Source organism: Cyanistes caeruleus, chromosome 3 (genome assembly GCF_971803275.1).
Source record: "Cyanistes caeruleus chromosome 3, bCyaCae1.hap1.1, whole genome shotgun sequence".
Taxonomy (NCBI): Eukaryota; Metazoa; Chordata; class Aves; order Passeriformes; family Paridae; genus Cyanistes; species Cyanistes caeruleus.
In genome coordinates, this window is record NC_141703.1 from 114,624,598 (window position 1) to 114,651,542 (window position 26,945).

At 43.5% G+C, this 26,945-nt stretch overlaps 1 protein-coding gene across 6 annotated transcripts in view; it reads left to right on the forward strand.

Annotated features, from left to right (window-relative positions):
- URB1 (URB1 ribosome biogenesis factor) overlaps nucleotides 1–26,945 on the forward strand; it is a 40,917-nt gene that overhangs the window by 11,492 nt on the left and 2,480 nt on the right. For 3 of the 6 annotated variants that reach the window (XM_086883730.1, XM_086883728.1, XM_086883731.1), the window contains 25 exons: nucleotides 2,001–2,117; nucleotides 4,845–4,957; nucleotides 5,799–5,918; nucleotides 8,138–8,254; nucleotides 8,871–9,009; nucleotides 9,702–9,872; nucleotides 10,820–11,016; nucleotides 11,555–11,779; nucleotides 12,311–12,490; nucleotides 13,134–13,995; nucleotides 14,902–15,103; nucleotides 15,294–15,471; nucleotides 16,599–16,657; nucleotides 16,802–16,995; nucleotides 18,712–18,822; nucleotides 18,912–18,975; nucleotides 19,779–19,950; nucleotides 20,474–20,576; nucleotides 22,462–22,622; nucleotides 22,994–23,105; nucleotides 23,400–23,506; nucleotides 24,057–24,200; nucleotides 24,827–24,936; nucleotides 25,512–25,685; nucleotides 26,014–26,255. In XM_086883730.1, the coding sequence (XP_086739856.1) occupies nucleotides 2,001–2,117; nucleotides 4,845–4,957; nucleotides 5,799–5,918; nucleotides 8,138–8,254; nucleotides 8,871–9,009; nucleotides 9,702–9,872; nucleotides 10,820–11,016; nucleotides 11,555–11,779; nucleotides 12,311–12,490; nucleotides 13,134–13,995; nucleotides 14,902–15,103; nucleotides 15,294–15,471; nucleotides 16,599–16,657; nucleotides 16,802–16,995; nucleotides 18,712–18,822; nucleotides 18,912–18,975; nucleotides 19,779–19,950; nucleotides 20,474–20,576; nucleotides 22,462–22,622; nucleotides 22,994–23,105; nucleotides 23,400–23,506; nucleotides 24,057–24,200; nucleotides 24,827–24,936; nucleotides 25,512–25,685; nucleotides 26,014–26,255 (4,374 nt within the window). The remainder of the gene's footprint in view (nucleotides 1–2,000; nucleotides 2,118–4,844; nucleotides 4,958–5,798; nucleotides 5,919–8,137; nucleotides 8,255–8,870; nucleotides 9,010–9,701; nucleotides 9,873–10,819; nucleotides 11,017–11,554; nucleotides 11,780–12,310; nucleotides 12,491–13,133; nucleotides 13,996–14,901; nucleotides 15,104–15,293; nucleotides 15,472–16,598; nucleotides 16,658–16,801; nucleotides 16,996–18,711; nucleotides 18,823–18,911; nucleotides 18,976–19,778; nucleotides 19,951–20,473; nucleotides 20,577–22,461; nucleotides 22,623–22,993; nucleotides 23,106–23,399; nucleotides 23,507–24,056; nucleotides 24,201–24,826; nucleotides 24,937–25,511; nucleotides 25,686–26,013; nucleotides 26,256–26,945) is intronic. The other 3 variants (XM_086883729.1, XM_086883732.1, XM_086883733.1) reach the window with 1 other exon arrangement.

Sequence of the window (26,945 nt, forward strand, 5' to 3'; positions counted from 1 at the left end):
CTTGATCACCCTCATAGTCTAAAAGTGTTTCCTGAGGCTCAGAGTGTTCCTGTGTTTCACCTTCTGGCACAGGAGTGCTTCTGGGATGAGCCTGGCCCCATCCTCTTTGCCCTCCCACTTCAGGTGTTCGTACGCATTGCTGAGATGTCCCTAAGCCTTCTCTTCAGTCTGAGAAGTCCCAGCTCTCCCAACCACTTCTCACAGGAGAGATGTTCTAGTCCCTTCACTCTTTTTGTGAGCCTTTGCTGGACTCTCTCCAGTGTGTCTGTGTTGTGGGGAGTCCAGGCCTGAGCACAACACTCCTCGTTCAGCCTCCCCAGTTCTGAGATGAGGGGAAGGAGGAGCTTCCAGGGACCAGGGCACTGAGGCCTTTGGATCCTTCCCTGGCAACCTGTTCTCTGCTTGGGTGGCCCCCAGGATGTAGTGGTAAATGGGGCTGCTCCTTCTCAGGCACAGGGCACTGCTGTTCCTCTTATTGAACTAAGCCTTCCTGCCCTTGACATTTCCATGCTAGCAGTTGTTTCGCAGTCACAAAATAAAACTGACAGGTACACTGATACACCTGAAAAATAATGTTTGGAGAGATTTTTGTTCAAGTTCTTTTAGCAAGAGGTCATTTTTTTTTTTAGCAGTTAGTTACTGTGGCTACACAAATGCTTGTATTGATGTAACACAGGAGTGGGGTTATGAGTATTGGAGGAGGGGGAGAGGAATGGAGTGAAGCCTTCAGTTTTCCTCTCTCAAACCCAGTGTCCCTCCTGAAGGGCTTGCTTCCTCAGTCCCATTGCAGGAATGTTTCATGTTTTAGAATTGAAATTTCTGAAAACAGGAAGTTTCAGAATTGTCTGCATCTTGGCCAATGGCCTGTGAATTTTTCCTTGTAGGCTAGAGCTGAATCTGCAACATATTCCACAGAGCATTCCACAGGGCATATTCACCAGAGAGACTTGCTAGAGCAAAAGGCTTTTCAGTGGACGTCCTTCTGTGCCTCCCTTTGGGCAGCAAAATGTTGTAGGCACTGACAGTCCAAGGCTTGGAAGCCAGTGGAGCAGCTAATTTCTGTAGGACTGTAGCTGTAGTTCCTCATCATTCTGAGGTGGTAATGCTGTGTCACTTACTCCCAGTTCACCTTTTACAGCTTTATTTGCATTGTGGCCACGTGAGAATTCTTTTCTAATGGGAGCTGAGACTCAGGCAAACAAAATTCATCCATGGCATTCATCCAGTTCTTCCTAACTCCCTGAGGGAGACCAAGTTAACAGGAAAAAAATCCGGTGTTAAATGTTTTGGCCCGTGTATTTTGCTTCCTTTCATTAATGACTGGATAACAAGTAGTAGCCTTTATGCCTCCTCATGTTATAACTGTAATTTGAGATGGCTTTTCCTAGGAAGTAAACAGTTGTCTTAAGTGCTGTTGGTGTTTCTTTCATACATGTATTTGTTGTCTGCCTTTTGTCAAGAGCTTACACTGAGAAAGTATGATTTTGAAAAGGGAGAGGGAAAGGAAGAAGTTTTTAACTGAAATAATAAATTTGAAACAAACTGTAGTGTACTGTCTCCTGCACTTCCCCAGCCAAGCCTACCTGATATTAGCTAAAAGTAGTGTCCCCAGAAATGAGCAGCATATAATTTCCTTCACTTTTTCTTGTTGTTCAGCCTTAAATTAAGCATCAGCGGGACTGGTGGGAATCTTACAATGAGTATTCAGATGTGCAGATTGTGTTTTATACGTGTGAGCACTTCTGAGTTGAATTAGAAACAGCAGCTATCAATCTAAGCACTGAATAAGTGGATTTAGTTTTAAAGTATATAGGAATGCTGGGGAAGGAAATTGGAAATTCTATGGGTGATCTTGTTGGGAAGATAGCAGGTCATTTTCTAAGTAAGTCTGCTGGAAATACAGTTATTAATTCTCATGCTGGGTAGTGGAGGGTGTGACACTGCACTCTTACTATGAAGGAAGAAGAAACTAATTATGGAAACAATTTGTTTTGGTTCAGATGATGCTGAGACACTGCTTCTGAAAGCTGCACTGCTTCAGGTCATATGTCTTTATCAGAAGGTTGTGCCCCACTTGGTAGCACAGAGCAACTTCGATTTCAGCAAGCTGCTGAAAGGTATGTGATGGGTATTTGTATTGCCTCCTCTGTTTTCTCTGTCTGCCAAGTCCACAGAAAACAAGAATGTTTGCTTTTCTGTGGAGATAAAGAGCTGTTTTCTAAAAGTAGCCCATTTTAGTTTCTCCATTGTATTGGTGTTTATTGTTGCTGTTTCTGCAGTGCTCTGGCACTGTTAAATTCCATAGCTGCTTTGCCACACTCACCTGTACTCCAGTCTTCCTCTCTGTGTGTCATATTCTTGGAAGTGTTTGGCCTTCATGGGCTTTGAGCTCTAATTTTTCTGAGGAAGGCTTATCTCCAACTCTTAATGAGGTTTCTTCTAGCCCTCTACCAACAGTCCACTGTCAGTAAGTTATTTCCAAACTCTTACTAGCTGCAACAATAAAGAGTTTTTTGAACAGGATAGCTCACAGCAAGTTTGGGGTGGGGGTGAGGAGCAGCACCTTCCAGTCTGCCAGTGTCCTCTGAAGGATCTTGTAATAGAGATTTGGCCTTGGTAGAGTCCAATAGGACAGAGCCCTGGAGGGCAGAGAGGCCTTAGAATGCTGGCTGATATCCAAGGACCACTGCCTCCAAGCTGCAAGTTCTGAAGAGGAAGAAATTGGAGAAAAAATGCCAGGAGGTTTCCATGGATGGATAAGGAGCTGATGAGCAAAATCACAGGGAAAAAAAAAAAATGCTTTGAGGAGGTAGAAGTGAGGACAGGTGGCCTGGGATGGCCTGGGAGGGGGGAATGTAAGGGAGTTGTATGGGAAGCTAGGGATAGGGTTTGGTATGCTAAGGCTCAGTTAGAGCTGAGTCTGGCCAGGGATGTCAGAGACAATGGGAAGGGCTTCCATAGGTATATTGCCAACAAATGAAAGCCCAGGGATGATGTGGGCCCTCTCTGGAAGGAAACAGGTAATCTGACTACCCTGGACATGAGGAAGGCTGAGGTTCACAATGATTTCTGTGTCTCAGCCTTCAATGGCAAGTTCTCTAGCCAAGCTTCCCATGTTGAGAAAGGCAAATGCCAGGACGGGGAGACTGAAGATCCTGAGCCCACTGTCAGAGAGGATCAGCTTCAATCCAAGCTTAGGAACCTGAATGTGTTCAGGTCCATGGGATCTGATTAGATACGTCCACAGGCCCTGAGGGAACTGACAGAGGAAGCGGTTAATCCACTACCCATCGTACTTGGGAATTTGTGGCAGTCTGGTTAAGTTCCCACTGGATACACAGCCCTCATTTTTAGAAAGGAGAAAATGGAAGATCCAAGGAGCTACAGACGAGTCAGTCTCACTTCTGTGCTGGGCAAGATCACGGAGTAGATTCTCCTAGAAACTGCTAAGGAATGTGGAAAATACAGAGGTGGTTGGTGACAACCAACATGACTTCACTAAGGGCAAATCATGCCTGACAAATTTGGGAAGGTCCTTCAGTAGTGCTTGTACAATTGATACAGCCATGTACAGCTGAGACTGAGGGAGAAAGCAAAGGGTTGATTTGGCATCACTGCTCTCTGTGGACCACCCAGCTTGAGCAGCTATCTGTGTGTTAGGCAGGGCCTGGGATGTGTAAGGATGTGACTTACATAAATGCCTTAATTAACCTGTTGGAGAAAAAGGGACTTTAAACAAAATCCCTCTCTAAATCAACTGTCTCATGCATGAGGTTTTTCCTCCATCTGTCTAAGCACGTTTAATCAATTTTTGGTGACTCACCAGATCACATAAACTCTGTTTATCCCTTTATTTCTTTCACTGGCCTGCTTACTTTAAACTGGACAAAAGGCAGGACACGTTTTTGTGAGGCAGAAATCTCTTTGTGGGTCTGTTGGGTACATTATGAAATAATAAAGTCAAACAGGCTGGAAAATAAAGTGTCATTCTCAAACAAATGTAATGAAATGAATCTGCGTATTGATTTTGAAGAGAGATAATGATGGAGTAAAAGAATCATAAGACTTTGTTTTCTCAGATGTGTCAGTGTGAGAGTTCTGTTGCTCCTTCTGATCACCCTGATGGAAACCTGGACACCAGAGGCACCATGTTTTTCTAACTTGTAGCAGTATGTTCTTTAAATAGGTGGTGGAGTTTTATTGTATGGTCTAACTGTTGGATTGCCTTGGTGTTGACTGTTTAAAATGTAATGTTTTTTCTCTAATGTGAACCACGAAGATCCTACACAGGCTTCGAGAAGCTCGGGCACCAGTGCTTTGTGCAGCTGATGTCTCCGTGTAACTTACCTGCGGGTCAGGTGTGGGCAGCTCAAGTTTTGGTCGCGCTGCCAGAGTTCCTTGCCTGTGACAGAATAAGTGAGTTTATGTCTGAGCTGGTGATAACAGTGATGCAGGGAGAGACATGAGTGTGAAGTTCCATTGTCTGGAGCAAATATTGTCGTGGTGTAAGCATTAAGATTTCCTGTTGACTTAAATTCTGTATTTTGCTTTTGAGTTATCCATCCTTTGTACTGCCTGTAGGTTACAGCTTTTCAGGGTTGCTAAGACTGATCAAAGAGATTTTATATTCCCATGCATGACCAATGGTTTCTGCTGGAGTCAGGTGATGGAATCTCCCTCTGGGTAGACCAACCTTAGTTGCAGTGTGTCTGGGGATGCCATGATACGAAGATCTGTGAATTGCCAGCTTGTCTCACAGTTGTTTTAAACCCTAAAACATGAGTGTCTTGAGATCTCAGGAAGATGGACCAAACTGAAGTTGGTTTCTTGCTTTCACACCTCAGGCATAGTCACTGAAAAGGGCCTGCGGGAGGAGGTCCCTCCTCTTCTGCAGCACCATATCCTGAAAGTGGCTTTGGAACTTCCTGCAAACAAATTTGCCTGGTTCAGAATACAGGTAAGAGGCTTGATGCAAATTTATGTTTCCTTGGTCTGTTGTCCTCAAATATTTCCATTTGGCATGGCCTAGTTTTACATTACTTCAGAATTTTAGGAGGTGACCCTTTTGTAAAACAAACAGGAATTACAGTCTTAGCAATAGTGAAAAATCCTTTTTGAGCTGAAAGGTGTTTTACAAGGACAACATTTTTTGCCTCCCTGATGAACATAGAAGGTTCCTGTAGCTCTTTGTGTCTCTGGAGAGGAGCACAAGTGAGAATGTGCTGTTTTCCACTTGCCTGGAAAGCCTGAAGTTGCAAATCAGGGAAATGAGCCACTGATGGGATCTGTCCCACCCCTTACCAAGGAAAATTCCAACATTTTTTAATGTTCTCCATAATTAGTGGAAACCATCAGGGCCTCAGCTCTCTTTTTTACTGCAGTCTTGTAAAATAAGAACTGTCAAGAGTTTACTTGTCATGTCAGGAGAAAGGAGTGGACCTGGCTTTGAGGAGAAGCAGAGATGCCCATGGGGTGTGGTAGCAGGGATAGATGTGGAATGATTGGGGAATAAAATATGATTGATGAGGGAGGTGGCTTTGTCTTGGGTCCTTGTAGTAGTTGGAGTTTCTCTTACTAGTTTTCCAGGAAAAGTGCTCACTTTCCAGGAAAGCATTTTACAGGTGGGTACAATGATCCTGGCTCATTGAATGCAAAGCAGTGTAAATCATCCCATTCGTTTCTGGCCTTTTTGGGCAGGTCTATAAAATAGCATACTTACCTTACATATGAGTCTCAGTGCAACATAGTCCTGTACAGTGTTGCGGTAGCAGAGAAATTTTAATATATTTTTCTTGTAGGACATCTCTGAGACAGAGAAGATTCGTGGTGAAAAATCAGTCTTCTATTTACTGATGAAAATGTTTGTTACAAGTACCCATTCTCATCTGAAGATTTCCACCAAAAAATTAATCATCAAGGTAAGCATTTGAATTGAAGTATCAGGATATTCACAATATCCCACTGGTCTGAAATTTCAGGATTGTAAAATTTTTTCTTAAACCAGATGCCTTTACTGCATGGTTGTGTGGTCAACAGAGTCTCCTTTCCTGTTTCCTGTGACTGTTGAAATTTGCTGTCAGATAACTGGCCATTAACTAAATATTTTATGGCAGTAAATGATGTGAACTGACTTTCCTGCAGCAGTTGATGAAAGAGTAAGGAAAATGTCTTTAATGTTTGCACACACCCCAAGGCTGAATTAATTCTGACACTGTAATAAATCAATGTAGTTTGTGCCTGCAAAGGTCTTGACATTGATCAAGAAGATATTACTTTTGATTTTTATTTTTTATCATTGTTTAATGTGTACTTCAGCACTCCAGCCTTGCGTAAGCCTTTGCTGGTTTGCTCTGGCCCTGCAGAATGGTTCTTTGTGTTACTGTCTGATGCAAGCTTTGATGCAAGGAGTACTTTTTGTCTTAAAAAATTCATTAAAATCCCCTTCTGTACATTTAAATTAGTTATTTAACTTCTCTGAAAAACTGGTCAACTCCAAGTCCACAAGACACCAGAGGCTGTTGTTTTTAGCATTTTATAAAAAGAAGACATCTCTTAGTTATCTAAGTAGGGTAGAGATTTACATTAATGATAAATACAACCAAACTGTCCTGCCAAGGGAAAATCCAGGAAGCTCTGCTGGCCCTGGATAGGGCTCCTTATGCCATGTCCTGCAGTCTTCATGGCACACAAGTTTGTTCCCAGCTTTGTGCATTGAATTTTTGCATTTAGGTCCAATCACAGAGTGCTATGGTAATATTCAGCCCACCAGACCAAAATTACAGTGATTGAATTAGGGTTTAGTTGCCCTTGATCCTTGCAAGGGATTAAAGGCAGGTTCACTTGGTCTCCCAGTAATGAATGTCTCAACCAAAAGCTGCTCAAATTGTGCCGTTTTTCTGCTGGTTTTGGATTTCTTTTGCCAAGTGGGAACATGGACTGCCTGACTTGTTCTTGTGTCCACTTTGCACTTCAGTCCATTGCACTTTCTCTGAAGGGAATGCAGGAACAGGGAAGTTAGGGCACTTATGTCAGCAAAAGGCTGCTAAAAATAGATGGTAAGGACTTCTTTTTCTACACAGTGCCGTGTAACTGAAGGCTTGTTTTTGGATTTGACATTCTGTTCCTGCCTGTTTTTTGTGAGAGCTGCATTTCTACTTCAAGACTCTGCCAAAAGTAGTCAGTTATATTAAAATAAATCCTTTTTCTTTATTTTTATTTAAATTAATTCCCCTGTCAGATTCATGTAAGCAGCAGTTATTTTTAGAGTTGCTGGTGTTATACACAGAGTAAACACAGAACAAATGAGTTGAGATAGCTTCATTTTATGTGTAGAGAGGAGCAAAGGCACATCATCCTGTGTAATTGCAGTCGTTTAATGTAGGTGCCAGTCAGGAAGCTGGGCAAGGTTTCCTCTCTTGTTGAGTTAGGGGCAGGGAGTTTACCCATGGTGTCATTCCAATTCCTTCCTCTTCTCCTTCCTCTTTTCTTGCTTAGAGCTGGAGCACAAAGTTCCTAGTTTGGGTGCCTGAGGTCAGGGCCTGAATTTAGAGAGCAGGAAAGTGGGGGGAAATTTCTAGATATGTCAAAGCCTGTCTCTTTGTTCGTGGTATATCTGGGTCTACCTCACTGCCCCCAGCAACTTGCACTTATCTCTGGACTTTTCTGTGGTCACAACCCACTGCTCATTTATGTGACTGTTTATCCATCTGCCTAATTGTTTTAATTACAAGTAGCCTGATTTAGGTTTAACTTAGTAATACAAGCTAAGTCTTTTATGTTAGATCAGTAGTTTTCTAAAACTCCCCTCCAGGCTATTTTTAAAGCACTTTGTTTTTTTCTGCCTGTGATGATACAAAGATGTACAACCCTCTGAAAGCAGTATAACTTGCTTTCCAGAAATTATAGAAGTAAGATTTTCATTGTCCACTATGCAGTTGGAGTCCTGCTAGTGGGTGGGAATAAGGCCTCTTGAACTGAGGGGGTAAGGAGGGTGACAGATACTTCTCTTCATCTACCTGCTCTTCTTTTCTTTCCCAGAAGAAGAAATCATGAAGATACTATACAAAAAGATCTGTATCTCTTGGGATTTTGTATCTAAGGTGTTTTGAGGTTTATTTACCCTTTGTTTCCTGGACAGGTTTTACGTGACAGTGGAGTGTTTGAGTACACATGGAAGGAACTTTCAGTTTGGCTGGAACACTTGGATAATACAAAAGAAGACCAAAAGGAAGCAGTGATTCGGTTTTTGGAAAGGGTAACGGTGTTCAAATTAGCTGGATAAACAATGTAAAGAATAGTGCTAGTGGAAACTAGAGATTTTGTTGCTATTGTTGAGAAACCTGTCAAGGACCAGTGAATGAATTCTGAGAAAAGCCTTGTTTGGGATTCTTTATACAGAGATGGCATCGTTCTTGTCTTGAATGGGAGGACATCAAAAAGATCAGTTGTTACTACAGCATTGTTGGTATAAGGGTAGAATGTTGTATGTGGGGGTAGCTTTTATCTCCTCTTTAGGTGCCAAAGTTATCAGACCTCAGTAAACTTCGATCTTTAACAAGGAAAGCTGACACTTCCTGTTTACTCTTCAGGATGTTGAATGCCCAGTGCTTCATTTCCAGTGTGGTCTCCCTAGGGACTCAGTCTATGGTAGCAATCTAGATGCCAAATTGCAGTGGACATTTTTTTTTTTCCCCATCAGTGTCCTCTGTAGAGCAGGAACCATAGACAGAATCCTGCAGAAGCGATATGGAAGTTGTCCTCCTAAAACCTGCCCAACTTCCAACCACTTTTAGCACATGGTCTTAACAACATATGGTTCCCCTACCCTTGACAGCCAGTGCACTTACCTTTCTCTCCACCTTTGCTGACAGATCCTGCTGAAGCTGGTGACAAACCCCTATCCCTACACTGACAAGGCAGCAGATCTGCTTCAGGAAGCCAGCGTGCTCCAGGTCGCTATGTTTAAACAGGACTCTGATAACATCAGCATCCCTGTCTCTCACATAGATGGTATGTGGTAACCCCTCAGCAACAGAATTCCATGACGTGGGGCTACATATTCTAGCCCTAATGAGCAAACTGGGGATGGAAAACTGTAGAAATCCTGTTAAGTAAGAACCTCCAGGATTTAGCCTTCCACATGTACTTGGTATCAGAAGTCAGAATTGCAGTTACCACTTCATCACCAGAAGTAATTTCTGATGTGGTTGTGCCACTTTAACAGTATTTGAAATCTGTCTTGATGATCTTGCAGCAGCATTTTCAAACTAAAATGGAAATGTAGTCTTTCTGCCTGGGGCTGTTCACAGAACCATGGAATCCCAGAATGGTTTGGATGGGAAAGCACCTTAAAGCTCATCCAGTTCCACCCCTGTCCTGAGCAGGGACACCTTTCAGTAGCCCAGAGTGCTCCAAGCCCTGTCCAGACTGTCTTTGGACACTTGCAGGGATCCAGGGGCAGCCACAGCTTCTCTGAGCACCGTGTGCTGGACAGCAGCATTTAAAGGCAGAGTGAAGTTCAGCTGTGATTTTGATGTTGTGTTAGCATTGTATTGTGTGACAAATGTGGCTTTCGTCCTTTTAGTGATTATTTTTTGAGGAATTAAAAAGATGCCTTGTATTCCTGGAGTGTTGTATTCTAACTCTGTTGTTTTTCCAGTTAGTCTGGATCCTCTGCTTAGATTTTTTTCTTCACTTATTAGATGTCCTGGATATGGTGGATGTCCTGATCGAGGGTAGTAACGGCTTAGATGAAGAAATTGGGCTCTCTTTAAATGAGGACATGATCATCCAAACATTTCCCTTCAGTGCTGTTGTCCCTGCTGCGTTAGAAGCCAGGAATATACTGTTGCTTCAGTCTGAAAATGGAACAGGTACAGATTTTTTTGGTTTTATGTGTTGTTTCTACCAGTGGAGTGAAAGTGGCATCATTTTTACCCATTTTTAATAATTTTTTACCATTTATAATTTTTTACCTTGAGACATTTTATTATCTTCTCTGCAAGCAGAAGGAAGTGTAGATCCATGGTGTTTCCCGCTCAAGAGAGGCATTGAAGCTCTGTAGGTGCTTCTGCCCTTTTTCCCTGACCCTAAAGAGAAGATACACCGTCCCTGCATGAACAATCTTGGTCTGGAAGTAGTTGGTTTCAGTAACACAGTGTTTTAAGGGCATAGTGTGGAGATCAGAAGTGGTTTCCATGGCTGTAGGCAGCTTCTCCCAAGATGAGGGAGAGAGACCTGCACTGTTAAGTAGGAAATGGATGCATTTTCCAAAGAAAACTTCTTCAGGAATGAAGCTCTGATGTCAAGTATTAGAAAGTTCTGCCATCTCCTCGAGGAAAGTGTTGGAGTCGCAGGGGAATCAGGTGGGCTTGGAGCAGGATTTTCCAACCCCACAGCACCTCACTAAGTCCTCTGTGTGTATTTGGTGATTGAGTAGCACGTGGGGTGGACTGAAAGTCACAGTTCTAAAAGAAAATTCAATTTAACTTGTACACATTAACCGGGATGTGTGCCCCCCAGTACAAATCAGTTCTTCTCTGAGGTGGTGCTTGGCAGGGCTCTTCTCCTGTTAAAGTGCAGGCATGTCTAGCGCAGCACAGTGAAGGTGGGTTATTGACTTCAGCAAGTACTAGCGTGTGGAGGATTTTTCATGTACCTCAGTGGTCAGGAACACTTGTGTAGGTCACTACAAACACTTTGATCTTATTCAGTACTTTTCTGAGTGATGCTCTGTGGGCTGCTGCCAAGGCCCAAAGTTAAGGAGGGTTGCCCCAGTGTCTGCTCATGGCAACAGTTCAATTTATTTTTGCTTTTCTAGGAGCACACATCGTGGAGTACCTTGTTCCTGTTTTCACTGATCTTCTGCACTCTCAGAGAGAACCCCTTGCTCTCTGCTTGATGTTCCAGCTCTATGATAAGGATCTCAAGTCCCTGCAAGTTGCTGAGTATCCTCAGCTCTACTGGTTTAACCGATACTATAAACTCTGGATACCCAAGCAATCTCAGGAAGCTGTGGTATGGAATGCCTGAAGTCACTGAATTCTTGAGCCAGTATTCCTATAAAAACCTCACAGTTTATAGAGGTTACATTTCCATCAGAAAAAGCATTTTTATTGAGCTAATTGTATATTTCTTGTTGAACACACTGGGAGGCAAATTTGCTCCAGGGCTTTTCTTTGACGACACAAGATCTTTGTGGTGCTTGGGAGGTGATACCAGGGCTCAGGGTACACAGACTTCTCACCAGGCACAGCTGAGCCTGGTGCATGCTGTGGCCTCAGTTCACAGTGCCTGGAGTTCCCCCAGGTGGGTTGGGGATCACAGGCCCCCTGGGCTGGGTTTGGTGACTTTTTCTGCAAGGCCAGCAGTGAACTCTACAGATTGCCCCAGGGACACTGCTGGACAGCTCAGTTCTAGCAGGACTGCACACTTGTGCTCCTGGAGCTTTGGCCCCAGTTCAGCTCAGCTCATCTCAAAACAAAGGTGGCTGAAGAGATTTTTATTTCGTACTCATTATGGGTTTTCTGTTTTGCTTTTTTTCCGCTTTAAACAGTTTAAAAACCACAAGGAGGTAAGTGAAGAACCTATGGTGACACTGGATTCTGTATTTGCTACTTTGCTAAAGAGAGCCTATGAGAGAGGAGGCAGTACCTTACTGGAAGATGGTGTTCAGACAAAATTAAGAGACTTCGCTTCCCGGCTCCCACCTGACCAGCTTGTGTTGGGAGTAAAGCAGGTGCTACTATACCTGAAATCCACGGTGGAGAACTTCAGCAGTGTAAGAGCAATATTGTAATAATATTATGGTTATATTCTGTTTATCTTAATGTAGAAGGTGCAAATGACTTGGCTGTTCAAACTTAGGTACCAGCTCTTTTTTCTGTATTTGGCTGAGGCTACACAGCACTGTACAAAACTGCACCTAATTTGTAAACAAATGTCAGTTCTTCTGATTATTGAGGAGTCTTGGATTTACTTTGCATGGGTTACCTTACTGATAGCTGTGAGTGCAAATAAATTTGAAATTCTAATCTAGCTCCTGGATCTTCCTAAGAAGCCTTTCCAGAGAGTGAAATTCACTGGCCTGTGTAACTCCAAATGTCCCAGTATAAATGAAAATCTATCAATATTTATTTGGCAGCCTGTGACTTCTCTTGAAATCAGGTTCCTACATAGGGAAGCGGTTCCTTCCCCTAGAAGAGGTTGTAATCTAAGTAGTTCTTAGTTAAGTCCTCTTCCTGTTGGATAATTACCCTTCTGCTCCCATCCTCCTCTTTCTTTCGCTTCCAAGATGTCTTTATTTTCATAGCTTGGTAAAACTTCGGGTCCTCAACTTGTTGACCTCTATGTGGACATGCTGAACATCTTGTTGTGCCGGAGTAATCAAATAAGGCTGGATCATCAGCAGAAACGAGAAGATCATCAGGCTGAGTCGGATCTCTTTGTGGATGTGGAGTCTCTGATGAAAGAAGCGTCTTCAGATGACAAGGTACCAAATCCCTTGATACAGAGGCACCTGTTGATAAAATTGAATTTGATTGATTCTCTAGGGAGAAGTTTTGCTGAACAGAGAGGTGCTGTTAAGGTCTTGGAGGAGAGCTTAGGAACATAGAGCATGTGGTCCAGCAGTTGCAAAACTACTGTCTGGAGATGCGACCCAGCTACAGCACCTGCAGTCTCTCCCCCTGAGCTGGAACACAGTCATGAGAGGTCTGAAAGAGATCACCTTTGCAGAAAGAAATGTATTCCTTCAGCCCTGTGTAAAGCCTTGTTGTAAAGATTAAGTAGTTGAGGAGTGAATTTTTCCCCCTCTTTCATCTGTTCTGTGACGTTGTGGAGATTAGAATGTGTTGATGAACCCCAGAACATTCAGTTTTCCTCTGGAGATGAGCTGAGACATGTCTAGAATGTTCAGTATAACAGCATAAATCCCACAGGATAAATGTTGGGAGAAAGATGTTGATGTGCTTGTAAGTCATTAATATTTTTTATCCTCTGGCTAGCTAATAGACAATTTCATATTCTATAATTGTAATTGACAAGCTGTGGAAAATAGTCAGATTAATGAGTTTACTTTTGACCCTGCATTGTGATTATCTGTTCAGTGATACCGTTACTTCTGTTTGTTACAGACACTGGAGGATGCATTCACCTTGATTTTCAGACATCCTACACTGGAGAGCTGGTTCCTGGCCTTGGAACTGCGCTGTATTCCTCAGCCTGGTTTGAACCCTGTCACTGTGAAGCTTCTGTCAGCTCACCTCAATTCCGGGGTGCTCCAGCTGCTGAAAACAGGTGCCCCCATCCTGCAGAGCATCGCAAGGGATCACAGACACGTGTTGTCCAAGTATTTTGAAACTATCACCAAAAGTGTCCTGGAAGAACTGGAGACTGTGGGGAAGGACAGAAGCCAGGTCTTTCCCAGGAAGTCTCACCAGCTGCAGGCTGTGGAGGAGCTGCACATGTACATGACTTCAGCTCAGCTGAAGGAGATCACTTTAACCATGCTGCAACTTCCTGAGATGAGCTTGACTGCTCAGAAAACTGAGAACTCCCCTAAAAAAGAGAAACAGTTAAGCTTCTATGGACAAATTTTGGTGCAGCTCCTTACAGACAGCTATCAAAGGCATCCCCAGCAAGGAGAGCTCCTGCTATCCAGAGAACACATGAAAGCTTTGGGGATATTGATGTCAGCATCAGCCAGCAAAGATTTGGAGAAAGTTTTCCTTCAGGCTCTCCAAAGTGAGCCAGTCCTTGCTCTCACAGTTGGTGTCGAGGTGCAGGCTCACTGCCTTGCCCAGTGCTCACACACCTCCCTGGCCATTGTGGCCATGCTGATCCAGCACTCCAGGACTCACCTGCTGCAGTTTGAGCTCTGGTGTCTGAGCAGTGCCACTGGGAAGTACCTCAGGAAACACATGGAGAGCTTTCTTCCACTCGTTAATGTGTATTTGCAGTGCAGAGACCAGTATGGTTTCAGCCGACCTGCCACAGGTAAAGGCACTGTTGAGCCCTGCTTGTGATTCAGGAGGCCTAATTCCCTGTTCAGGGTCTGCTGGCCTTAAGGTCTTGGAATCTTCACACAATAGATAAGGGTGATAAAACTTAGATGTCTGACTTATAATGACTGTCTTAAAAGTACCTCTGCAGCACTAAAGGTGAAGAGCTGTTCTGAGGCTTGGCTGTTAGACTGAAGCCAGCTGTTAGACTGAACTGCTCTTACAATTACTGCTGCCCAGATTTCTCTTTGGAAGCTCTTTTTAATGCTTAGTGCATGTGAAAATCTGTCATTGTGCTTCTCTTGGTTTAGTCCAGGAGGTAAAATCTTTTTCTTGGGCACATATAGGTAGAAGTGTCTGGAGTGTGCAATGCCACAGCCAGATGGTTTTTGCAGAATCTGAGCTTTCGCTTTCACAGAGTCCAAAAATTTCTTCTAAAACAAACCTCCAGCTGTGGGCTGGCTCACAGTAATGCCTCCTAAGATGGCAGTCCAGAACTTTCCAAGCCCACAGCAGCGTTACATGTATGGACAAATGCATTAAATTCTCTACCAGCAAAACGATGAGTTAGGATTCAACTGGATAGAACAGGATCACTTTAATTTCATTTCTCTTATTGCCCAGACATGTAAATAGCAGAGGACACAGGCTGACTGGGGCTGTAGCTCTACCTACAAGGTCAAGCAGTAAGAGAAGACCTTGTCAGCACCCTGGGAAGTAGAGGGTGGGTAAAGAAGCGAGCCTTTCTGTAGCACTTCTCTGTAACAGATGAGCAGCTGCTGTAGCACCATATCCTAGAAACAGAGTCATTTGGGCCTGGATTAGAAAGTGATTTGGGATTAGTGTGGTGTTGTTTAACACCTGCAGGTGGTGGAAACTGTGCCCTCTGCTCTGCCAACAGTTGTATCAGCTGTCACACCTGTCTTGAGGAAAGCCCTGTGGAAGGAGCTCTGCACTGGGATTCAGGACACCGGAGTGTCACACGAGGCTGCTGTGAAACTGCAAATTCTTTCCAAGTTGTTGCCACCTTCAGAAAGCAAAGGGCTGCACAACCTAATGGACCAGCTTCCTGCTGCTCTGGAGAGAGCAGGGAATGAAGAGAGGTGAGCAGTGTGTGTGCACCTCCCTCAGGGCTCAGTTTGTCCTGGGAAGTTGTGGGATAGGAATGGGAGTAGTAACAGCACCCTCTCCTGAGAGGATGCGTTGCTTTGCACTTTGTCAGCAAGACATCTTTAACATATTCAAAAACAAGTGACAATAGCAATAAAGAAATCAATAACTATCTCTCTGCAGTTGGGCCTTGGCAGATGCCATATCCAGAGTGCTGGAAAACTCGGAGGAGCTGCATTCCTGGAGAAGATGTCTCTTGTCAGCCTGCATGAAGGGGTTAGTTTCCATGTACAGCAGCAATAAAGATGAAAGCAAGCAAGAAGTGGAGAGATCCATGCTGCTGAGGCTAGAGGAATTATTGGTGAGACTTCTTACCTGCTTTGCCACAGTGAGACTATATGTATATGCATGATTGGGCAGCAGGAGATTTTGTAAATATAGATTGGGCTTGATTTCCTGTTTTATGGAATCTTTAATAGCTTTTGCAGAGTTAACTTGGTCCTGATAATGCTTTATATGAAGCAGTTTTATGTTCTTGATGATGACTTTCTGGTAAGAATTCCCTTTGAAGATAGGAGTTTGAGGTATTTAGGAGTAAGAAATCAAAGGTTATCAGTGGATTTTTTTTATTTTTTTTTTTTAATTAAAAAATGGTGATAAGAGATACTTCTGCCAAGACCCACCTGCCATGCCATCTGAAGTCTGGGGCAAAAATGTGGTTGATCATAAATAGAAATCCAGACTTTGATCTTGAAGAACACTACTTGATCACTCCCTCTGTACTGTTCCCTTGGTTTGAGTACATTAAACACAGATCCCTGTGACACATAACACTGAAGGTCTCTGAGCACTGAATGTCTTTGCCCTCTCACTGGCTTTTGCTGAGACTCCCATGTAGGACCTGGCTGTCTCTGCAGGCCCTGGGGCCACCTCACAGTGTGCATCCTATCCTGACGATGTTTCCAGCCTGGCGAGGTTGGCACCTGCATTCCCAGGACTGTTGCTGTGTTCAGCTGTCAGTCTTCTCCAGACCAAGGTTTGTTGTAGTTCCCAGCTCCTCAGGGCACATCAGTTGTAAGGAACACATACACCCAGCCATCCCTTGTGCCACGTGCCAAGCTTGCTTAGCTAACCCACAAGATACCTGGTACCCAGTCTCTTGCTTTGACTTGTCAAGTTGTGATTCCTTCCGCACTTTGGGAGTTTGAGGAGTTTCGAGCCACTGAGTTTTTGGAACCTATGCCCAGTTTGCTTTTTAATTCCATACAGCCCATATGTTCCCCTGCTCCCAGACCAACAAAACACTTGCACTTTCCTTTGAATGAAAAGTTAGGGTTGTTGTATCCAAGAGCTTTTTTTCCCTCTTATCCTCTGATCATGCCATGTGAGTGTTTGGCTTGCATGTTCTTAGTGTGTCCCGTGAACAAAAATTGCTGTAGAAGCTCCATGTGCCAAATGTAAACCAGTGTTTTTACTTGCTGCACACAGTGTTTGGTTGAAGGAGCAGACCCAGATGACTGGTGCAGCCTTGTCAAGACAGGACTCAAGTAAGTGTTTCCATTTGAATTTGGTTTGCTTTTACTAAGTTCATTTTCTTTGCAAATTTCTTATTTCTTAAACAGCTTTTAATTTCAAGCAGGTTTCCTTGGGTTTGGTTGGGATCTGACTTCTCTGTGATCCTTCTCCCAAAGGTACCGTTACAGAGATGAAACATTTCTGAAGGTCCTGAACATTGCCATCCAGTTATTGTACAAGAAAGAATCCTCACTTAGTGAGAGCTTAATCAAGCTCTCCAAACTTCACATGATGGTCACACAGCACTCTCTATTTCTGTCAAACATCCTGAGATCAAGAGAAGATGATGGCATGAACATCCAGACAAGAGGTATTTTTTAGTCATCTTTTTCCCATACTAGATACAGTTAATCTTGTCTTTCTTGCATTGTATTCTCTCTATCCAGTAACACCCACCCACTCATATTTGCAGAGTTATTAACAGTGGTAACAGTTCCAGAATATTGGCATTTAAATTGTATCTGTGCTTAGATCCAAATGTTACAATAATTTTATGCTGGTTTGAAACGCTTCTGTTTTTAAAACAACTGGAAAGATGGGTCTGGGTTTTTATTTTGGTTTGGGGTTGTGTTTGTTTTTCTGGTATTTTTAACCCAGTTGAAGTCATGGATTGATTAATTTGGTTTCTGTAAGGCAGTTAGTGTAAGATCACTACTGAAGCACATAGGTCATGTGATGTTTAAACCTGTTTTAAAATAGGTTGAAAAAGGAGGTTTAAAGTTGATTTTGCAAGTTTTATCAAAAATGACAATTTAAATTATGTGCATTTCATATTGCAATCTTTCATGAGGAATACCCTTCCAAAGGAATATAAATTGGATGCTAGTTCATGTGTAGGATTGGCTTTGTATCTTCTTCACTGGCAACTGAAATCCTGCCTGACCTTGAGACACATTTAATCTACACAGACCTCAGCTTTTCTCCAGTGTAGAGGGGTTTGAGATTCAGTGATTGAAGGAACTGTGTAAGAAAAGGGGGGGAAATTCTCAGGCCAGCATGTTGCTAACAAGTTTTGTATTTATTGATGAGCAACATGTAAACGAGCTTTTGAGTTTTAAAACACCTGAAAAGAGAAAAAAAAGCTCTTGTGAAATCACTAATTTAGTGAAATTAAAAGTAAAGAATAGATTTTGCTGCTTACTGTATGTATGTGTCTTACCTTTTGAGTGTGTTTCTGTAGGTCAGCAGGATAAATTCTTTGAGACCAGCTGCAGTATTGCAGAAGCTTGGTGTCATGAGTGCATTCACTTAGGTTGGTACTTTAGGAGCTCTTTAGTTTTTACATGCGTTTTATATTCCTGCACATAGCTAAGGTCAAAGCCCAGGCCTTTTCAGAGACTAAGAGTAGAGAAATCTGGAGTCGAGTCTTGAGTGTGCTGTAGACAACCTGTTGGCTTTTGAGGAATCCAAGCACTTCTATTTTCTCCTTCTCGGTTAGTTACAGAGCAAAGGTGGATAGTTTTTGTACCCCACAGGAGAGAGTTACTGTGGCTCACAAACCACCTGCAGTGCTGAGCACTGCTGGAACACACAGTGCTGAAGCATTTTGGTATTTACTGCAGCTGGGATGCAGACTTAGAAGTTTTTCCTGTGAATTCTCAAGTCCCTGGGGAGGTTGCTGACATGTCTGCCTTTCTCTGTGCAACTCCTGAGTGCATTCCAGATGCCCTCTTGGGGAAGGAAGGAGTGGAGCTATGGCAAGATAGGCTACAGCACTCCTTTTTAACCAGAGAGCAGGTGTGTAAGCATGGAAAGCTTCTGCAGAGTAGTGTGTTCCACACTGGGGACCTCACCTGGCTGAGTGACTTGTGCATTCAGCTTGGGAATACTGTTTTAAGGTGTTCCCTTGAATGAAATGTTTCATAATCACCCTTTAGTGCATTGGGGAAGTGGGCTGTGGTGTCTCTGGAGATAGGTGCTGATGTAAAATGTCTGGTGCTGTGTGTATCCACTTGGAGTGGGTCTTGGGGTGTTAATTTGTGCCCTGTGTGACAGAGCTGCAGGGCTCAAACTGTGTTTGTTCCAGAGGCGCTGGTGGACATTCTGCTGACAGCTGTGCAGCTCAGCCCCTCTCTCTGTGGGAGCAGTCACCTCCCAGTGCTGCTGGGAGCCTATGGGGCCACACTGAGCACCGTGGGTGAGTGTCAGCCTGGCAAAGGCACTTTCTTCTGCATCTTGTTCTTGTCTCCACAGGTCACTAACTGTGCGTTCAATCTTGGGTTTTAGATCAGAAGATACTGCTGTTGCTTCAGTTGTATGAGAAGAATAATCAAAGTCTTATAAACTCCAGGTAAGCTGAACACCTTACTTTGTTGGGCAAACTACACAACAGTCTCAACAACTGGTATTTTTCCAGGGTCTTATTTTGAAATGAAGGAAACAATGAACAATGTCAAACCTAAAGGTGAATGTTGCTTTTGTAAACATTTTTACTATGGATTGCCTATTCTTAATGTAATTCTCTTACGCTGCCCAGACCTCTGTGTCTCTGTGGGTTAGATGGGGTGACTCCATTTTGGGAGTCACTCACTCTCCATCATTTGGACTCGCGATAGGGGTCTCTTCACAGATGGGAGGCTGAAACATAAGTCAGTAGTGGACTTTTCCCTTTCCTGTGCCCAAGCAGTGCACAGGAAAGTCTGTTGCCAACAGTTGTGGGTCGGTCTGCCTTGCTCCCGAGCTTTTTTCTGTCCTGGAGGTAGGAGCAGAAATACCACCAGCAGTGCAAGAGCACTGGCTCAGACAGCTGAGTTAGGTCTGGACCCCTGTCATGCAGCTGCTGTCATTCTTACCTGCACTTACAGGTTAAATCCATAAGTGCCTCTAAATGAGTACATTCTGACTTGGATGGATGGGGAAGAGCAGAGTCTCTCTCTCTCTGGGTGAATGAGATACCTTCAGACTAAATCCCTCAGACTAAATTTGAAAAGCTTTGCAATGGATGGAAAAGGTGTTGCCAGGGAAATGAGTTCTAGTTTCAAGTCCCACAGGGTAATAACTGCAAGTGAAGGCAAAACTTCAGTACTGATTCATCTCCTCTGTAATTGCTTTTGGCTCTGTTGCCTAATGCTTTTACCTTTAACAATGTTTAAGGATCTTGCTGTGGGGTCCAGCTGCTGTGGAGCATCACAAGACTTGCAAGAGTCTGGGGAAGTCCCTGTGGCAGCAGCCAAGCATGGAGGAGATTCTGTGTCTGCTGGATCGAGAGAAGATGATGAAAACGATTCTGTCGTTCCCTCAGCATCGCCGACTGCTGCCATCAGAGGTGCTTTTGGTTTAGCCTGTCCCTGGTTACCTTTCTTTGGATATGCAGAAAGAGCCTTGAGCCATTCATTTATTGCGTCCATGTAATACACTGCAGTTTGTTTCCATCAGGAGAGTAATTTCAATTTATAGGAAGGCTGGAATTAGTTCTTTAGGAGCCCTTCCCAAATTAATTGCAAGATACGGGCCACATCTTGTCAGCAGGGGTGATTGTGCATTGCAGAGGTTGTCACGTATGTGAGACCAGGATTGGACAGCCTAAGGATCCACTGGCAATGGGCTTTCCAGTCTTTCTTACACTTTGCTGACTTGCTTCTGTAGCTGTTGGTCAGGGGAGCTGGTTGTTGATATACTCTCATAGTGAAAGCTGGGTTTAAGCACAAGCATGTCTCGCCCTGCGTTGCGTCATATTTTACATGTGTAGTATCAAATGGTTTATAGTGGGGTGAGGTGGTTGTGGAAATTGAAACCAAGCTTGAAATTGGTGTTGTTTCATACAAATACTGGTTTGGATTTGGTTTCAGGGGATACAAGAGTCACTATATAAAGATGAATCAGTCAAGAGCCTTGACGACTTCTATGATCCTTGTTTTCTACTTCAGCTCTTCAGTGAACTGACCAGACCAGGTAAAATGAGTGTTTCTCTTTGGTATTTAGTGTCAGGTTGCTCTGCTGCAGGAGCTGCACCTGGAGCTCTGGTATTCCTGATCCAAGGGCTAATGCTGCAAGGAATTTGTACCTAACTTTTACGCTGAATAAAAGTGTTACTGAACTGGTTGGAGATCTGGCCTGGTACAGGCTGTGGTTATAGAGCAGGAGAACATTTTTCAGCCAACTCATTTTCCACCAGAGAGCTGGACATGAGGCCAGTGTGTTTCACAAATAGGCTGGTGCTCTGAATTATCAGCAAGTTTCTTGTCTGACATGACTCATCTTTGCACGTGCACATCCCTGCTGTGCTTCATGGACACACTGTCCATAGAGAGAGCCCTCAGAGGTCAAAGGGAGACAAGAAGCCTAAGGACTTTCCTAAGTAGCTCTCTCCCTGCATTGGTTATGGTTAAGCACATGGTTAAGCATGGTTAAGCTGTAGTTACAGCTAGATTTGGCTTTCCACAGCAATGTTAGAAGCAGTTGGCAGGCTGTTAGTGTCTGTCAGTGAAATCACACTCGCAAGTCCTTTGTTTACCCAGACCCCTGCAAGTTCAGCACCTGTTTGAATGTTCTTAGCCTGCCCTTAGCTATGGTTTGAATTGCTCTGTGTAATCCTGGTGGCAGGAAATGAGCTGTCCTTAAGTCCTCTGAGGAGAAAAGGTACCAGAACTACTTGGCATTTTGCAGTTGGAGGGATCTTAGACAATCCAGTTAATGCTGGGCCTTTGAGGTTCACAGGGATGAAAAGCATGGACAGTTGGTGTCTTTGGAGCCTAGTGTTGATAGCTGGAAAAAGGACACTCTGCCAGCACCACCCACCCCGTGGAGGGAGGGATTTGGTGTCTGTGGCAGCCCCAGCAGCACTGCAGCCAGTCAGTGGCTGCTGATGTGGGAAGCACCAAGGCTGAGGGAATGGCTGTACATCATGTTCTTGTGGAGCTGTAGAGATGGTGGCTGTCCTAAATCTGAACCTGGAGAGGAGGAAATAGCCCTCTTTGCTTCTCCACACAGAGTGAGAGTCTGTGTCCTTAGAGGGGCGTTTTTAAAGGGCCTAAGTGATTTATACATCCTGGTCCCATGGTGCTTGTAAACCATGTTGGCTGCTCTTGGAATTCTCAGTTCTTTATTTATTTGCTCTTTGTCCTGACTGCACAGTGCCATCAAAACACGTAAACATGGATTTGCACGGTGTTTAATGCTTGCTGAGGAAAAGGTCTGGGGTTGGGCAGATAGCAAGTTCTATCTATAGCTCTGATACACATCTTGTGAATCAGCTTTTCCATCATGATTCTCAAGGTCCTTTAAACAAGCTGTATGTCAGACATATAATTAAATTGGGATGTTTTTTAATAAGAGCTTGTTGTTTTATGTTAGTTGTTGAACACACTCTCCAGGTTCACTGCATGTTTTCAGTGAAGAAAGGTCTTCCAAATAAATCTTCCTGTGGACTGCTGAAGTGAGAACCTTGGATTTCATTCTGTGGCACTTCTCCACAGTGTGAATGGTTAGTGCACATCAGCAGTTCCCCAGAGCTGCAGCCTGAAGGAGAGCAGAGTGGTGGCTCTGGGACAGAAATAATCTGTGATTTTTTAAACATAACTATATATACACACACACACACACACACAATTTTGCGTGGGCAGTCATAGGGGAGGAAATTAGTGGACCAAGTATAGGTAGTTGGCAGTAAGATTGCAGTCCCTTCTTAAATAGGAATATTTGTTTCTAGAAACCTCCTCTTGACCTTCAGTGTGAATGACAAGAAAATAGATGAATATTATCGCTAAACTCACACAGCAGGTGTGAGTTCTGCTGCACCAGAAGCAGCAGGTGCTTTCTGTTTCTTTTCCCCTCACAGAGTGTGTGGTGGCATGTCACAAGTTTGTGGAAGTCAATGCCCTGGGTCTCACAGTGGCTGCCCTGAGCAGCTATGACTCCAACATGAGAGCAGCTGCGTATTTTGTCTTGGCTTCCTTCCGCTCCCATCTGGAAGGGGCTCACTTTCGAGAGAAGAGCCAGGTAAGACTCAGCTCCATTGCCAGTTTGGCAGGTGAGACCTTGTAGGTCACAGGCATGTGTGGGAGAGATAGTGCCTTGCGCATCCACCTACATGCATGTTGTGAGAGAGCTAAAAGAAGCTTTTTATCCTACCTCCCATTGTTTCTCCCTTACTGCTTTGTGTTTCCTCCTGTTACAATCAGTGGACAGAGAAAGTGGGAAATATGTTTTAGAAATTCTTGGGAATTTTGCTTGTAGGGATGGAAATCCTGGTGGAATTGATATTTGACCTGTATGGTCTATGAAATGGCCCAGAAGCTGATTTATGTATTCATGCTCCTGTTGTGGTCATTTGGGCTGTGGTTCAGGCTCCTCTCCCTGGGCTCTTGCAGTTGTTGTATCTCTTGGATGCTGTGCAGAATGGAATCGGGCAGCCAAACCTCAGGTTCACCTTCTCCCTGAGCCTCTACATCGCTCGTGTGGCACAGCAGATCCTGAAGCCAGGTACTGGAACTTCCTGTGTGTGTCACTGCTGGGTTGAAAAACAGGGCCTTGGGGAATGTTGATCTCCTCACCTGCTTTGTGCTCATGCACTCTTGACTGAGCTTTTCATTCTGGGGAAGTGAATGGGCGGGATGGCCAGCAATATAATGAACCTCAGAGCGAAGGCCTTCTGCAGTTCTCGGGCTGTTCTCCCAGCTTGGAACACTGCACAGTACAGCTTCCATTTATTCTTGTCCGTGGTTGTGGATTGGGAATGTTGTCCTCTTCCACAATGCCAGCTTTTTCTCTTCACAGAGGAGCACATGTACATAAAGGTAAACAGATTCCTTCTGTCACACCAGTATTTGGACCTGAGGAAAGTACCAGGATTTTTCCAGCTTTTCTACAGCTTTGATTTGGAGGTAAGAGTCCCATTTTAGGTATCCACTACTTCTTCAGAAATGTATAGAAAAAAGCAATAAAAATACAATGAAATCTCATTCTCCTGGAGGTGGTTAATTAGAGGCATGTTTCTTTTGTTTCATGCTGGAATTAAAAATGTTATTTTCTGTGGGGTTTTTGTTGTTTTCTTAATACTTAATGTGTTTCTTCATAATACACAATGAGTTGTGCTGTGTTTGCTCTTTGAGCACAATAAACAGAATATTCTGCCCCAACTTGCTTACATTCATCTTTGAGCTTAGATTAGTAACATTGAGTTCAACTGAAGTATTTTAGGAACAGCAACTTATAAAGTTCCTTTTTCACTGCATGTTTGGGCTGCAAACTGACTGTTCCTGGTGGATGTTAGTGATTAAATTTGATAGGAGTGGAAATTGAGAAGTCCAGAACAAGCTATGGTAAGCCCTGAGCTGGCACTCACAAGGAACCAGGCTTTTGTGCTCTTAGGAGCAGGTAATATTTGGAACTGTCTAAATGTCTGATGGTGGTATTTTTCTTTGTGGCTTCCAGTACAAAACAGAGCGTGTGTGGATCCTCAGATTTCTTGGGCAAGGGCTACGTGACAGACATTGCTATGAGCTTTATGACTACCAGAGGATTTTCCAGATCATTCTTTCCTTTTTCAACAGTCCTTTGTGTGATGAGGGCTCCCAGGTAAGAATTTAAAAAGAAAGCACAAAAAAAAAGCCCAAACCACAGATGTTTGCACAGCTTTGAGATCTCAAATACAAAGCAGAAAGGAGCAGCTGACTCTGCCTTTGCCCTCTTGAAAATCTGTTCCTTGTTGTGTATGTGTGGAGAGGGAAATAATTGCTTCTGTCTAAACCAGTCACATCCTAATCCCCTGAAACTGGACCAGGTTCCTGCCATCATGGAGCCTCATGTGGGTACTGTGGTTTTGCTCCTACAGTCAGGGTCTTTTCTTTTTTGGAGGGTCTCTATTCCCCAAGCAGCACATTTGTTACCTGAGCGGTGCTTCAGCAGGAGGGAAACTCACGTGCCAGGAGCTCTCAGGTTTGTGAGCATCAACCCCTGAGTATTTCAGGTATCAAAACCTTGGACAGAAAGATAAAATTGTCCTGCTACCTGAAGACTTCTTATAAGAGTAGCACCTATGGTATGAAGCTTTGAACAGAGAATGTCTTTCCTTTCCTGGAGCTGTTGAGAACAGATGGTGTGCATTTTAACTTGAAGTTGATCAGATACCAGTCAAGTTGCTAATTCTGTGTTAGATAATTAGATCCTGACTGTAAAAGAACAAGTTCTGTTTTCCGTTTCAGAGTCGTATTCTGGAGATATTGCAAAGTGCTGCTCGTGTCACCAGAGCTGCCTATGAGCTGATACAGGATCACAGCCTCCTCACGTGGGTCCTGCACAGCTTAGAGAAAAGGTAACCAGAGAAGTACAGGAGAAATGGGAACAATTTTACTGTCCATAGTAGAATAATTGTGTGGCTGAGTATGAAAGCAAGGGTGACAGACAGGGGGGCACCAAGAGCTGTACTGGCAGAACTTGCTGAACTCTGAGGGGTCCCTCGTGGTTTTGAAAACAGAATCAACCTTTCAGGATGTGGTAGGAAGGATTTAGAAAACATTTCCTTGAAAAACTGAGAAAGCAAAATGGTACCTTGGTGTCTTTACCTTTTAAATTTCAAGCCCCCTCAGTTCACATCCTGTCACAGGACCTGCTGCACAGGAAGTGGCACAGTAATGGATCTGAGCTGTCTGGAACAGACTGCCTCCTCCCCTTGCCTCTCCCTCACATGTTAAGCACATACACAGAAAATCTCTTCTGCATAGAGTGCCCTGACAGGTTCAGGCAAGTGCACCAGAAGTGCCCTAAAATAATGGTCCCCTGTGGATGAGCTGCTGGTGAGAATCTGCCTTCCAAATGTGGATTTCTTCTTTTTGTTTGTTTGTTTGGTTTGATTTTTGTTTTGTTTGTTTATTTTGTTTTGTTTTTCAGGTTTCTGGAAAGCAAGGTGATAAACAGAATTATTTCTTTACTCCATACTCTGTGGCTAACAAATTTAGGAGACAAGAGAGAAAACAAGAATCAGTCCCAGAACAGGAAACTTCTTCCTATTCAGTTTGTAAATGAATTTCTGTATGTTTTGGTCACATTAATCAAACATATTAGGTAAGTCCTTTGTTTTATTTTTTGCTTTAGTGGGTTTGCATTTCATCCTCTGTCCAGTTTGAACTTTATTAAGACCAGGAGGACTTTTTTATCTCTGGCAGATAAATGCCTTTTTTCACCTTCAGTTTGTGTGTTGTGTAGTGAATTTGGATGAGATTTCTTTGACAGGAGTATTTAGGTGTTTGAATACATGGGGAATAAAGTAAAATTTGATGTACTGTTGCTGTCAAGTCCTTAATTCCTGGCTGTTCTGAAAGTAAGGATTAAAACCTGCACTTATTAATTAGTGTGCAGGAAAATACATGGCACTTGTGTTTTCTTTTGACAGGACTAATGTTGATCTGGCCAAGCTGACTGAGTTCTTCAGTACCCTCAGCTCCGTGCTGGAATACCGTGCTGTTGTTGTTGAGGCTTTTAGGGAGATGGGGCGTTTCACAGTCAACGACAGCATCCTCTCCAGCAGGGAGCTGCTGCTGCTACTGCACAAGTGGAGCCTTTTCAGCAAAGACCTGCAGCTACAGGAGGATCTGCAGGCCCTGGCTCAGAAGTACCAAAACAAAGAATTGCTCAGTAAGTGCTAAAATACTTCAAGGAAAGCATCTTTTGTGGCAACTGTTACAGACTAACAGTACAAGTGAGGCAAACTTCTCTGGAGACAGTACTAATGCCTTCTGTCAGACTGGTACAGCTTCAGGGAGGAGGAAAGGAAATGGAAAGGTGTTTTTCAGATCTTCCTTGCCTAATCCGAAAGTGATTTCTAACTTTTCTAACATTAACAGTTTGGAAGCTTTGGATAAACACAGTTTAAAAAGGGAAAGAGCTTTAAAATGAAACTTAGTTGCAAAGCTCATATCAGGCTTTGAAAAATGGTATTCTTTAATGAAACTGTAAAAGAAAAAGTGCTGGAGGCTTGTGCTCAAAGGTTTGAATCATTCTGAGTGTGGATGGGGGTCTGAAGCAATGTGTAAGTAAAAAAAAAAAATAAATAAAGCAAGTGAAAATTAAATAGTTGATTTTTCTTGTCATCAGTTTTGAAGAAAGGAAAAGATCAGGACTTGGGGAACTTTTCTAATGTTTTTCTCACCCTTTCAAACTCCTCAGAAAGACATGAGGAGAGTTTTTGGAACTTACTGTCTTGTGTGGGTTGTGTGCTCCAGGCTCCAGGAGCTTCTCCCATCTCCAGGCTGGGTGATCCAGTTTGGAATAGGGTTCCAGCCTGGAGTGCCTGGGAGCTCCAGGAGCCCCTCGGAACAGGGCAGG